This window comes from Pipistrellus kuhlii, unplaced genomic scaffold, assembly GCF_014108245.1.
Source record: "Pipistrellus kuhlii isolate mPipKuh1 unplaced genomic scaffold, mPipKuh1.p scaffold_m20_p_10, whole genome shotgun sequence".
Taxonomy (NCBI): Eukaryota; Metazoa; Chordata; class Mammalia; order Chiroptera; family Vespertilionidae; genus Pipistrellus; species Pipistrellus kuhlii.
The window spans coordinates 38,932,982-38,947,133 of record NW_023425405.1 but is presented as its reverse complement, the minus strand read 5'-3'; the positions used below and the strand labels follow the sequence as shown (position 1 = coordinate 38,947,133).

The window sequence follows — 14,152 nt, the reverse complement described above, 5'->3', positions numbered from 1 at the left end:
TTGTCTCTTGCATGTGCTCCTACCAGGGCCAGGGGTCAAGCCTGCAACTAAGATACATGCCCTTGACTGGAATCAAATCCGGAGCCCTTCATTCTGCAAGCTGACACTCATCTGCTGAGCCAAACCTGCAAAAGATGAATTTCTAATACTGAGAACAAATTAGTCTACTTATTTGATTCACCTTAAGAGGTGTGTCCTGCTCAGTCTTTACTAAATGCAGAAATGAAAAGATTGTCATAGAAGCATTAGAACTTCTTTAAATTGAGTCATCACCACTGTGGAATGGCACACACAGGAGATGCACACAATGACTATGTGGTTGGGGACATTGTTGAGGCAACAGAAACGCCTGCTGAGGTTGCTGGGTCATCAGAAACTTTGGTAGAGAAAAAAATCTGCCAGCATTCCTTATTATATGCTGGAAGGTTTTCTTGATGCCAGGAGGATATGCAAAACCTGAGGCTTTCCAGCTGCATTTGCTTTCTTGTGTGGACTTAACTCACCATGACTGGTAGCAAAGCCTGTAACAGGTACGGACACAGTAATACTTGTCAAACTATCCAGACTAGGAAGGGACCACCCTGATTTTTTTCTGGAAGACTTTCATGTCCCTTTCTCTTCTACATGCTCACTTTTCAGAGGTTACGCCCATCTTCAGGACTTTGCTGGCAGTAACGAGATTAAAAACAATGAGCAGCTCTACCAAAGTTGCGGAGGATAGGGCTAATCTGAGATTCCAGGTGATCAAATAGGTGTGTGTGACTACAGTGCTTATACTTCAAATGTCCTCCTTGAGACCTGTAAGTTTAGTTCAATCTAGAAGTTGAGCACTTGTGAATAATTCTAGAGACCAGAAGAGTCCATCTAATTTCCCCATCCTCCCCGCTGCACAGTTCACCCAGGATGTGAAGATCTGTCCGGTCTGTGTCCCTTGGGGACATAATCAAATGGGTTAATCAAATAAGAGGTGTGTGACTAAATAAGTCAGTGCAAAATGCATGACTTCTTGTTGTTTAATGGGATGGAGTTTCAGTTTTGCAAGGTGGAAAAATTCTGGAGATTGGTTGCACAATAATGCGAATGTACTTACTGCTATTGAAGTATACACTTGAAAATGGTTAAGATGATAAATTTTGTTATGTGTATTTTATCACAATTAAAATTGAAATTTTGATATATTATGGGACTTCAAAGGAGGCCAGTTGTCCCAGACAACCAGGGGAGGTGGTCTCTGAGTTGAGCCCAAAAGTGTAGGTGGGACAGTGACATCGGCAGGTAACACTGTGTTCTCCAGCCTTTCATGTACATTAACTTCATTAATCCTCTCCACTCCCTACCGGGAATATCCTGTTCTCTTCCATCTGACTCTGGAATCCAGGAAAGGCCGAGTACTTTGGCTTACCTTACTCTTAAAGTCAGGCTGTGCAGAAATATATAGAATGTCCGAATCGAGAGAAGAGAATAGAGTAAATACAGATTTTGGTAATCAATTTTATTCATTGAGATGTTTACAGCTTTAACTAGTGCCTGGAAAACGTCAACAAAATAACAGGCTTCTAAGAAATGTTTAAGTATGGTATTTTGATACTCATCTTTTGAAATTATGAAAATCAGAAATGTCCCACAGAAAGTTTTGCACCGTAACAATGGAACTTAAAATATATAACTAAAGTTACAGCTACCATTAACTGAATGTTTGCTTTCATTTGAAAAAAAAATAAGTACTCTAAAATATATATATTTTTAATAACATCTGAGCTAGCGGCACTTCGCAGGTGGCCCTCCTTCCCTCTGGTCAGCACGAGCCAGCTTTGGCCAGAGGCCTACCGTCCAATCAGTTGCAAAACAAAAAGGAAAATGTTGATTATATCCAAGTAGATGTTCAGAGCAGCAAACACATACTCTTCAGGGTCCAGGCTCATATGATGTTTCCCCCCAACCATCAGCTGCACATCCATCACCAAGTACTTAAAGAAAAGAAAGAAGAATGAGCTATTTAACCTGTTCATTTCTACCCAATAACTGTCCTAAATCATCTGGGAAAGTCAGCATCAATACACATGATTGTGGAAAGTTGGCTTGTGGCTATGTATGTTGTTATTACAGCCTCCACCATTTACAACGTTCACAGGTTTGTTCTCCATTAAGGCAAATGCTTTGTCCTTCCAAGTCCAGTAGTCTTGTGCCTTTAGTTAGCGATATGGGCCAGGTGGGCATATTGGACACACTGATACCACAAAATGCCCTGTGTTCTCACTGAACGAAGAATGAAAATGAAATGGTTCCCCAGCAGTTAGATTCACACACAGCGATGATTCTGAATTCCTGGAGCTTTGTGGTGATGTTAGTTTTTCCAAAATAGTATGAGGGAAAGTCACGTGAGTGATCAGAGTGGCAGAGAAGGGAGTCAGACACGAGGCTGGGGGATGCTAAAGCGGACACGGGCCTGGACCACTGAGGCCCTTCCCCCCACTTCCCCTCCCTGCTCCCTATGTGATTCCATGGGAGAAGATTTTTACTTTTACCGTGTGATCCAGCAGCCACACTCCTTGGTATCTACCCAAAGGAGCTGAAATTTTATGTTCATACAAAAACCTGCACGTGGACGTTTAGAGCAGCTTCATGCGAAATTGCCAAAACTTGGGAGCAACCAAGATGTCCTTCAGTAGGTGGCTGATTACGTAAACTGTGATACATCCAGACCGAAATGAGCTCCCAAGTCATGAAAAGACACAGAGGAACCTTAAGTGCACATTACGAGGTAAGAGAAGCCAGTCAGATTGCAACTATGACTCCTGGAAAAGGCAAAACTTGGAAACAGTAAAGAGGTCAGTGGTTGCCAAAGGTTGGAGCCTGGGGAGGAAGTTTTAGGCAGAGCACAGGATATTTAGGGCAGTGACAATGCTCTGATTGCTACCATAACGATGGAACATGTCGTTTATTATCCACTTTTCCAAATGCATAGAATGTGCACCCACAGTGAACCTAATGTAAACTGTGGAGTTTGGGTGATAGCGACACCTCAATATAGGTTCACTGTAGGTGAGTGTAGTTGATAATAGGGGGGGCTATGCATGTGTGGGCAGAGGTATATGGGAAATCTCTGTTTTCCTCTTGATTTTGCTCTGAAATTAAAAGTGCTCTAAAAAATCATCCTTATAAAAAGGAGGAGGAGGAGGAGGAGGAGGAGGAGGAGGAGGAGGAGGAGGAGGAGGAGGAGGAGGAGGAGGAGGAGGAAGAAGATGAGAAGGAGGAGGAGGAGGAGGAAGAGGAGAAGCAGCAGCAACAAGTCCCCAGGAGTGCTTTCCAGTGAATTACTGGCTCCACTTGACTCCACGCTTAGCACCAAGGCTAAGGCGGGCACCTTCCATGCATGTACCCGACTCTGCCCCAGAGAAGGAGAGAGGGACTTACAAAGGAGAAGAGCACAGTTCCGAGCCCAGCATACAGCAGATGCAGCCACTGCAAGAAGAAAGGACAGGATTGAATGTTAAGAACAAGATCTGAAGTAACAAAAGGGCGCCCTTGGGTCCCTGCTGTTAGACAGGGACCCAGCTTTAGGAAAGTCACATCTGGCTTTAATCCTTCTGCCTGTCTGTCTGTCTGATGAGTAGATTTAAAGCAAAAAAGGGAATAAAGGGAAAAATAGGGGCTCCCCTAGGCCGCTGTTGGGAAAGTCCTCGGATGCCCGTTCCTTTCCGCCATCGCCTCACACGAGCAGCACGAGGTAGAGTCTGGTCTGCCCTGAGGGCGTCCTCCCCACCTCCCCAGGGACGGACAGCGGAGGTCCAGGGTGGGAGCTCCACCGTCCTGGTCCAGACCTCCTGTCCATGGGACCCCAACCACCTGGCCAGCCCCTGGGACGGGCCTCAGACCCACTGCCCAGGGCCGCTGCAGCCCACGTCTGGGCCACACTCCACCCCCCACTGCGCTGGGACGGCCAGCGTGAGCTCCAGGACCTCCTGGCGGCCGTGCCGAACCTTCCATGGTCCGGACTGCTCCCACGGAGCCCCTTCCGGCCCCTCACCTGGGGCCGCATTGGCCCTCCAGGTCTGACAGCTCTCCCTGCCTTCGTGGCTCCCCACCCCTCCTCTCTCACAGACATTTCCCCCAGGAGGGTTCCCCGCAGCTCTGCCACTCGGGGGCTCCATCCTGACCCCACCAGCCCTTCCCCCTGCATCCCTCACGGTCCTCCGAACGGGGCCCACTCACGTAGGACCGTATGAAGATAAAGAGGATTCCGAAGATGAAAAGCACCACCAGCGCGACGAACAGCACTCCGTGGAGCAGGGTGAAGTCCAGCTGAGGAAACCCGACGGCAGGCACAGCTCAGTCACCGCCTCCACGGGTCCCGGGGTGGTCAGAGGTGCACCTCACACCCCACAGACAGACAGACAGACAGACAGACGCTGGCCGGTGCTAACAATGCCCCCGGGCCAGGTCCAAGGACAGGGGAGAGCCATCAGCCCCCCACTGGAGACAAGGCCTGACTGCCTGCTGCCTGGGACTGGCTGCCGGTGGAGGGAGGAGGGCTGTGGGGAACAGCGGGGCGCGAGGGGGTGGTTTTTGAAGCTGGGCAATGGGCACGTGGAGTTGTTTTTGCTGCTCTGTTTTTGTGTTTCTATAAAATGTCCCCTAAGGAAAAGGCACATTGGGTGAGGAGGATTAAATTTGTGTGTACAGCTTGATCATAGTTATGCTCATAATTACTCATATCTTCAAAGTGTGGGCATAGACTACACTAATGGAATAAAATAGACCAAGAGGTTAATTAACCGGGTCCTTTTTCCACATTTTTCACATCTTATTCAAAGGTATGCATGCCTTTGAATAAGAAAAAAAAAAAAAAAATATATATATATATATATATATATATATATATATATATACACTAAACTTTCAAAAATTACTATGAATGATTCTTTTGTAAATTTTGAAATTTATCAACTTTTTTGGTTTTGCCTTCATAAATCAGTGACCAAATCAGCCGGGGAAGGGAGATTAAAATTTCTTCTAAAGAAAGGGGAATATTAATCTTCTGGCCTGAGAAATTTGGGATGGTACAGCAAAAAGAAGATCCTCTAACCCAAGATATTTTCTTGCAAGAGCTTTTTTCCTAGTCCCTCTAGTTCTGCCCTCACTCCCTACCCGTAACACGCCAAGGAAATATACTCAAGTCCTGCGTCACCTATGTGGTCCTTAGCTCAGCAGCCTGGGCACCACCTGGGATGCAGGTTGACCTTCTGGCTCTGCGTGTCCGGGGGGTGGAGCCAGCAAGCTGCGGTTTAGCAGGTTTCCCGGGGACGTGCTGCTGAGAGCTTGTCCACGCGTGTGCTTCCCACACCTGCGGCCACTGAGCTCGGGGAAACGTGGCTAATCCAAGCTGAGATGTGCTATCGGTACAAAACACACACTGGAGCCAAAACCGGTGTGGCTCAGTGGATAGAGCGTCGGCCTGCGGACTGAAAGGTCCCAGGTTCGATTCCGGTCAAGGGCCTGTACCTTGGTTGCGGGCACATCCCGGGTGGGGGTGTGCAGGAGGCAGGTGGTCGATGATTCTCTCTCATCGATGTTTCTAGCTCTCTATCCCTCTCTCCTCTCTGTAAAAAAATCAATAAAATATATATATATATTTTTAAAAGAGGATGTAAACCAGCTCATTCACATTTTTGTCATGCTGATTACTTGTGGAAATGATCATGCCTCACGTACATTGGGTTAAGTGAAAGATATTATTCAGATTAAGTTCGCCTTATTCCTTTTTACTTTTTCAATGTTGTTCCTGGGAAGGCCCAAAGCCCCAAGGGAGGAGGCCGAGGGGGCGAGGCCACAGGATGGCGGGGAGGGGAGCGGAGGGGGAGGCAGGGGCAGGAGGGAGGAGCAGGGCCCGCACTCCCTTAGGGCGGAGTCTGTCTCGGGGATACATACTTTCGTTTGGAGAGCAAATAGAGTGAGCGACAACGTCACCAAGGCAGTCGCCCCGATGGCCCATAACACCTCCTCGTGGTCAAAGAAACTAAAACCAGAGGCCGCAGTCATTGTTCGCATACAATCGAAGGAAAAGCGCGTGTGAAAAAGAAAATGTGCATCCCGGACTTACACTGACACGGCTCCGAGCATCAGACCTTCCAAAACTGTCTGCAAACAAAATGCACAATCAGAGGGCTGGTTCCCGAGGCCCAACTGCAGGGCAAATGGTTATTTAAAAACAAACAGTGTGGCCGAAACCCGTTTGGCTCAGTGGTAGAGCATCCGTCTGCGGACTGAAAGGTCCCGGGGATCGATTCCGGTCAGGGGCATGTATGTTGGTTGCGGGCACATCCCCGGTAAGGGGTGTGCAGGAGGCGGCTGGTCGATGTTTCTCATCGACGTTTCTGGCTCTCTATCTCTCTCTCCCTTCCTCTCTATAAAAAAAAATCAATAAAATATATTAAAAACATCAACAACAAAAAATACAACAGTATGACCAAACATTCTCCCTAAGGTGAACAAGAGAAAATTCTCTTACCAGAAAAAAAAAAATAAATAAATAAATTAGGACACCATAGCACCTTTCAACATATTTAGTGAAGTAAGGAAACCAACTTACAGGGTTTATCTGCAGGCCATATTATCATTAATCAACTGGGGCCATCCACACGGAATCCTAACATTTGGTCAGAACAGGATATGCTATTTCTACCACAGCGTCACCACCTGTTCCAGCACGGACCTTCCTCGTGGAGCCTGGGTGAGAATAAAACACCTCTTCCAGCTGCGGGGTGGGCGGAGGCCGCCTCGGTGCGAGGGGTGGTGGGAGGCACTATCTGCAGAGCATGCGCTGCACCTGCAGGTGCCCGTGCCGGCTCGGAGCAGAGCTGCTCTGGGGCTGCCTCAGGCTGCAGGGCTCCCACCGGCCGGTGCTGAGAGCACGCAGACAGCCAGCAGGGAGGGTGCCAGGCCTGTGGCAGCCGCCTGCTCCCCAAGCCTGTGATCCTACTTTCCCACATTTCTTCGTCCTTCTGCCCAAACACTCATCTGGGACTCCACCCAGTCTCTGCTTAACTGAGTCAAGGAGTAGCCTTGATCCAGGCCCGTGGGTTGTCCAGTTTTACATTCCGGCCACTCTGGTGGGATGAGAAGAAGGGGAATCCTCTGGGGTGAGTCCCGGGGGCACTGCCAGGAGTGTTCCCGTTGGGAGTCTCAGCCGCAGCCTCAGCCGTCGCCGTGGGCGGCGCCATACGGGACGAAAGACTGCAGAAGAGCCCGCAATGGCCTCTCCACGTCCCAGGCCTGGTGAGAAAGGGCCTACGGTGCTCCACGTACAAGTAAGCAAGCTGTCTTCATTTTCATTACAGGCCAAAAGGAAAAGCTTAAATACGGTGCTTGTTTCTGACCTTCCTTTCAAGATTAGTTTTCTTCTACTTGCTCAATTGTTTCACATTTCTCCATCCCAGGAGCACATGAAAGAGACAGCGAGGGAGAGAGAGAGAAGGGGGAGAAGGGGGAGAAGGGGATGGGAGGAAGGAGAGAAATGATTTCAAGCTGGAAACTCCCCTTCAGTTTTCCCAAGGGCAGGACAGTGAGAAACAAGAGGCCTTAGACGTCAAACCTGCCCCGCGGCTTCGAGAGCTCAGAACGCCGGCTCGGAGGCCACAGATCCAGGGGCAAGAGCAGTCTTCAGGGTGCGCGCGGTTTCCTTTCTCCCCTCAGGTCCTTTTCTGAAATGGTTTTCTCTGGGCATTCCCTAACACGTGGGCAAGGCATGAAGTCTGGGAAATAGAGCTAATTCTTACCCCTCTATAATATTCCTTCTCTTTGAGCTTTCCCCTGCTTTGGAATAAACAGCAAGACTTCAGAAAGGAGAGCTTCCTTTAAGACCAATAGCTCTGATCTCTTCTTGTAATAACAAACTTAAAACAACCACTGAAAACGCACTGAGACGTTCTGGATTTTTTTTGGAGAGAAAACGCTCACAGTCAGTGAATGTCTGAGAGAACACCGCCCGAGGAAGGCGAGAGGCTTGGCCTGACTGGGAAGCAGGAAGAGCCTGGGGAACGGGGGATGATGCTGCCGAGTCCCTGAGGAAGCTGCCCTGGGGTGGGGTGGGGAACTGATAGAAACGGAGGTCTCCTTTAGCTTCTAGAAGGCGAGGAGCTCTAGGCACCTGCTGAGAGTTGCCCAGACTCTAGAGTCCCCGCAGCCAGCACAGAAAGGAACTGGCGAGGTCCGGAGGGCAAACAGCCCTCGCTGCCCAGCCCCTGGGAACTGGGCAGGGCCTCCTGTCAACTGAAATCCAGGGAACAGGAGGAGCCTGAGCAGAGCTGGTTCCGGCTCCCAGGGAGGCTTGAAATTCGTTTTACAAAAATGAGGACAATTATGTTCTTTTTTTTCTTTTAATATATATTTTATTGATTTTACACAGAGAGGAATTGAGAGGGACAGAGAGTTAGAAACGTCGATGAGAGAGAAGCACCGACCAGCTGCCTCTTGCACACCCCCCAACGGGGATGTGCCCGCAACCAAGGTACATGCCCTTGACCAGAATCGAACCCGGGACCTTTCAGTCCGCAGGCTGACGCTCTATCCACTGAGCCACACTGGTCCCGGCGGCAATTATGTTCTGTGCACATGAGTTTGGGAACTAAATGTGGAACCCACTCTCCATAGCAAGTACGTGTGCTGTGGGTGCGGGTTCCCGGGGGGGGGGGGGGGGGGGGGGGAAGGACCTCCAGGGGAGCGGCCCTGGGCCACCCCCCCCCCAAACCCCCCGGTTGACTAAGAGGGTGCGGGTCCGATCTTTGGGACCGGACCCTGCCAGAAGGTGTCACACATGACCCCCACCTGCATTCTGCCACCGGAAGCCGGCCCACACCAAAGGGGAGCGGCCGCGAGGTTTACTTACAAACAGTATGAGGAGGATGTAGTTGGCAGGCACCTGGCGGCGCAGGTTCTCACAGAAGATGAGCACAATGAGCACGGTGAAAAATGCTGCGCTGAGGGGAATTCAAAGCCACGTGTCACTGGCTGCCAGTGACCACATCATGTGACACAGGTGGGTGGAGATACAGATACCATCGTGTGCTATTAATACCTGGTAATAGGTTTTATAGAGTGAACCAAAGTGTGATATCATCATCATTACCTCTCCTTTCTTTTTAGCTTTTTAAAAAAATATATATTGTTTTATTGATTTTTTTACAGAGAGGAAGGGAGAGAGATAGAGAGCTAGAAACGTCGATGAGAGAGAAACATCGACCAGCTGCCTCTTGCACACCCCCTACTGGGGATGGGCCCGCAACCAAGGTACAGGCCCTTGACCGGAATCGAACCCGGGACTTTTCAGTCCGCAGGCCCGACGCTCTACCACTGAGCCAAGCCGGTTTCGGCTTTTCTTTTTAACTTTTAAAACTAACTTTTCTCATTGCTGTCTATCCACAGGTAGTTTTGTGGGCTCTTTTAAAATTCTTCATTTTGAAATGATTGTGAATTCATAGAGGTACCCTTTACTTAGTTTTCCCTTAATGGGGCCCATTTCACATTATTTATCTCTACCGAATAAAGGAGGGAAACATGCTAATTGCCTGTACCTTCACAATGCCTACCAGCCAATCAGGAGTGGATATGCAAATCAAGCCAACAAAGATGCTGGGTTAATTTGCATACACGGGTGCCCAAGCTGCTGGAGGCGGGTGAGACACTTGCATAGTCGTGAGGCAGCACAGGCGTTCTGCACCACCCCAGCCGCTCCGGCCTCTGGGCAGCGTGGGAAGGCAGAAAGGCGGTTCCGGCCAGAGCGAAGGGGCTGCCGGCAGCCAGGGGAAGGAAGGCCCCTTCTTGCACGAGTCTTTGTGCACCCAGCTTCTAGTAGTATACGATACTAATAACATAGCCAGTAATGTGACAGTAGTCCAGGGTGCATATATAGCGCTATGCATAGGACTATGGCATAAGTCTGTGTGTAGATACATGTAACCAGCACCACAATCAAGATGTGAAACTACCCAATCATTAAGACATTAGCAAAGATCTACCTGTGCGGTCCCTTTATGGTAACACACACACACACACATACCCCTAACTCCTTGTTTTCCATCTCTATAATGTTGTCATTTCGAGAATGTTGTATCTTTACGGGGTGAGGGTGTGGGTAGAGATGGAGGAGGGCATGGGGTGGGATAAAAGGTGACAGAGAAAGATAAATAGCTATAAAAACAGAACATCTTAATTTTTAAATGAAGAACCTTGGTCAATAGCTAGTAGGGAAAAAAAAAACAAAACACTTTTTATTAAATGCAATAATACTTACAAGAGTACATAGGTGAACCAGGGAGTCCTGATCACCCAGTCTTTTAAACCTGTCCTGGTTTAAAAAAAAAAAAAAATCAATAGTTTTACTCAGTAAGTACTTAATTTTGCTAAATAATGTAATACTTACGTAGAGGTAAAACCATCTCCTGAGAAGGGGGGATGGTTTTAAATGACGGACAGGGACAGATGTGAGCAGCTCAGTGCTTCGTTAGCATCAGTAGCCAAGACTTACCAGAAAATAAATACACACATGATTGTCGCCGTGATCACCAGCTGAGCAGACAGGATGAGGAACACTTTTACAATGAAAGCTGAGGAGACAGAAACGTCGTTTTTGTGATGTAATCTTCAGAAGTAGTAACATAAAGGCAATTGCCTGTTTTTGATACGTAGCAAAAAGAAACGTTTCCTCCGGCTTTTTGAGGGTGGGAAAGGAGTGTGAGTTTTGAGTGAGCCGATGGAGGGAGGGCGGCTCTGCAGGACCCGTGGCCCACGGTCTGGGCCGTCTGAGTGTGTCGCTGGAGGTCTGCGGGTTTGTCCACGGAGGCCCTGGCATGCGGAAGGCAGAGTCAGGCATTTAGTTCCCCCGGACGCACACGCTGTCCACTCAGGCCCCAGAGTGATGACGGGAGAGTCACACAATGTCACAGGCCCGGGGGCATCCAGACACACCCTTGGGCAAAACAGAGACCAGAGAAGGCGGAAGGAAGGCTGGTGGAGCTGGTGTGCCCCCCGAGTGGGCCTGGCCGTGGCCGTGGGCTGTGGGGAGTTTCCACCACGTTTCTCTCCCACCACCTGCCTTTGGCCACTCCCTTCCCTTCTGCCTGAGTAGAAACTAGGCCACCGGATGGGCGGTGAGCCAGACCAAGGAGCCCCACGGGAGTGGCACCCCAAGCAGAGCCGAGGCCTCTCTGCTGCCTGCTTCCTACTGCACAGCTGATCCTGGGGTCTCTCAGGTGGTGCTGGCAACGGCGAGTTATCTTTTGGTGGGTTTATGCCAGTTTAAAAAAAAAAAAAAAAAAAAAAAAAAAAGGCCGAAACCGGTTTGGCTCAGTGGAGAGAGCGTTGGCCTGCAGACTGAAGGGTCCGGGATTCGATTCCAGTCAAGGGCATGTATTACACCTGGGTTGCGGGCACATCCCCAGTAGGAGGTGTGCAAGAGGCAGCTGATCGATGATTCTCTCTCATCGATGTTTCTAACTCTCTATCCCTCTCCTTTCCTCTCTGTAAAAAAAAAAAAAAAAAAAAAAAAAAAAAAAAATCAATAAAAAAATCAATAATAAAATAAATAAAAGGAAAAAGAAAAGAAAAGAAAAAGAAGAAATGCTGCTTAAAGTTGACTTAGATGCAGTGGTCGGCAAACTGCGGCTCGCGAGCCACATGCGGCTCTTTGGCCCCTTGAGTGTTGCTCTTCCACAAAATACGCCAAGAAGTGGCGTTAGAAAAAGTTCAAGCTTTAAAAATCTGGCTCTCAAAAATAAATTTTGATCGTTGTGCTGTTGATGTTTGGCCCTGTGGACGGATGAGTGTGCCGACCACTGGCTGAGAGGACCACAGCTGTGTCCTTTTGCTGGGTGGTTTGTGGGCATAGGAGGTGTGACGGTGGCAAACTGGGCCTGAGCTACCAGAACATAGCTACCCCAATGTGCGCTGCCTACATTGTAACGGTCACATCTCCACCCTAACCGGTCTGGCTCAGTGGATAGAGCATGGGCCTGCGGACTGAAGGGTCCCGCCCCCAAGGGCGTAAACAATAGAGTAAACCATATTGGGATAATGCATGTATTTCCTGTGCAGAATTATTGTCTAAAGGCATTGCATTCACATCCTTTAAAGCTGAAGCCAATACTACGGAATTCACGTTGTACATAGGTAAGGACATTCTACCATCAGTGACTGCTTCACAGTTCCTAAGAAAACCACACGCGTTTTCACTGCGACATGTTCCCTAGGACTTTCTGAATGTTCTGGACACTGCGGGGGTGGCCTGTCCACCGAGGCCCTACCCCATCTCTCATGGGGAAGCCTGGCTGGGAAAAACTGAAAGCAACTAAAAGCAATTTCGGGGGAAACACGTTAAGACGGCATTTGCTTTTTCTCTCCCCAAAAGGACATTTCTTTCTTCTCACCTCTGCGGATGGCTTCCTCTGAGAAGGGGTTGTTGGGCACAGCAGTGATCTCTTCGGAGCTGGTCTCCTCCGAAATCTGCACCACGTAGGCCTCCTTGCGCTTCTCAGCCTTCGGAGATGGTTTCCCATGCGTCTGCTTGGCCTCGGCTGGCTGCGACCCGGCCTTGGCCTTCTGACGGGTGGGCTGTGCTGAGGGGTGCGCTGGGTGCTGCTGTCCGCTGCTTTCTGCACCAGGCGCTGATGCTCGCTGGCCCCCTGACCTCGTGTCCATTTCCCTGAAGGGGAGGATGGTGATCCGGGTCCTTATGGTCCTACCATTGCAACCATAACGTGCAGATGTTTTACCCTGATTTTAACCCCCGTGGCTCAGTACCTACAAAGTCAGTGCTCATTGACTGAACGATGAACGCTTTTTAAAATATATATATATATATATTTTTTAAATTGATTTTAGAGAGGAAGGGAGAGGGATAGAGAAATAGAAACATCAATGATGAGAGAGAAACATTGATCAGCTGCCTCCTGCACACCCCCTACTTGGGGATCAAGCCCACAGGCCAGGCATGTGCCCTTGGCCAGAATTGAACCTGGGACCCTTCAGTCCGCAGGCCGATGCTCTATCCACTGAGCCAAGCTGGCCAGGGCACGGTGAATGCTTTTAAGAGGACACCTATGGAGTAAGGCTATTCGCATTCTATTATGAAATCACATCCATGCAGCGAGGAGTTTAAGTCCCCTCTTCTGGGCCAAGTGCGGGGAGCTGCCCTCAGACAGCTTCCGTGGTGGAAGAGAAGAGGACCAAACAGACAGGGGCATTCTGAGGCCAGGAACAAGGGAGGTTGGCACGGCAGCCTCTAATGGAGTCTGGAAGAACATGCAAGGCGTAGAAGAGGTGGTCGAAAGCTTCCAGGAGAAGTGAGGTTTAAGCCAAGGCTGCAAAACGAGGAGGAGTTGGTCAGGTGAGGCGGTGGGGAAAGGCTTTCCCAGGCAGAAGGACCAGCCTGGACCAGGACTGGAGGAGCAAAAGGGGCAGGTTTCAGAACTGGAGCAGGGAGTTCAAAGGGGAGAGGAGAATGAGTGTAAGCAGATGATCCGCGGGGCAGGTCACTGATGGGCTGGTGAGCCAAGTTAATCCCCGAGGCCATGGCTGTGGAAGGCGGAGTAATGTCCCTCAGGGACGCCCGCGTCCTAACCCCTGGAACCTAAGGAGATGGTCCCTCACGTGGCAAAAGGAAAGTTGCAGATGCGGTTAAGTTAAGGACTTTGAGGCGGGATTGGATCCTGGATTATCTGGGTGAGCCCAATAGAATCACAAGGGTCCTTATGATCATACTTACCGGGGGAGGCAGGGGGGCCCCGAGCCAGAGAAGGAGATGTGACGACAGACACAGGGGTCGGTCAGAGCCATGCAGTGGCTGTCTTTGAAGATGAAGGAAGGGGCCATGAGCCAAGAAAAGCAGGCAGATCTAGCAGATGGAAACGGTGGGAAACGTGTGTCCCCCCCCCCCCCCCAAGAGCTCCAGAGAAGGAAGACAGCACCTGGATTCTAGACCAGCGAGAATGACTTTGGCCTTATAATTTCCAGACAATAAATACGTGTTGTTTTAAGGTAGGGGTGTCGAACTCAATCAGAGAAGGGGCCAAAATCTAAAATCCAGCCTAAATCGCGGGCCAAATGGTTTACTGAACAGTCATAAACTGTCATTGTGATGGAAACGCAGCGGAGTGCAGTG

At 49.5% G+C, this 14,152-nt stretch overlaps 2 protein-coding genes across 2 annotated transcripts in view; one reads left to right on the top strand and one right to left on the bottom strand.

Moving 5' to 3' along the window:
- Window positions 1–1,488: 1,488 nt before the first annotated feature.
- On the bottom strand, window positions 1,489–12,690 carry LOC118714585 (protein lifeguard 1-like). Its single transcript, XM_036429955.2, has 9 exons — window positions 12,420–12,690; window positions 10,523–10,601; window positions 10,289–10,342; window positions 8,885–8,975; window positions 6,101–6,138; window positions 5,929–6,016; window positions 4,213–4,302; window positions 3,415–3,462; window positions 1,489–1,967 (listed from the first exon to the last, which is right to left on the bottom strand). Exons 1-9 carry the CDS (start codon window positions 12,688–12,690, stop codon window positions 1,824–1,826), a joined length of 903 nt encoding a protein of 300 aa, XP_036285848.1. The 3' UTR covers window positions 1,489–1,823.
- The window catches only part of GATAD1 (GATA zinc finger domain containing 1), a 33,249-nt gene continuing 23,448 nt past the window's right edge, over window positions 4,352–14,152 (top strand). Inside the window, exons 1-2 of the mRNA XM_036429455.2 lie at window positions 4,352–4,359; window positions 4,448–4,457. The gene's annotated coding sequence lies outside the window, so the exon portion shown is untranslated. The remainder of the gene's footprint in view (window positions 4,360–4,447; window positions 4,458–14,152) is intronic.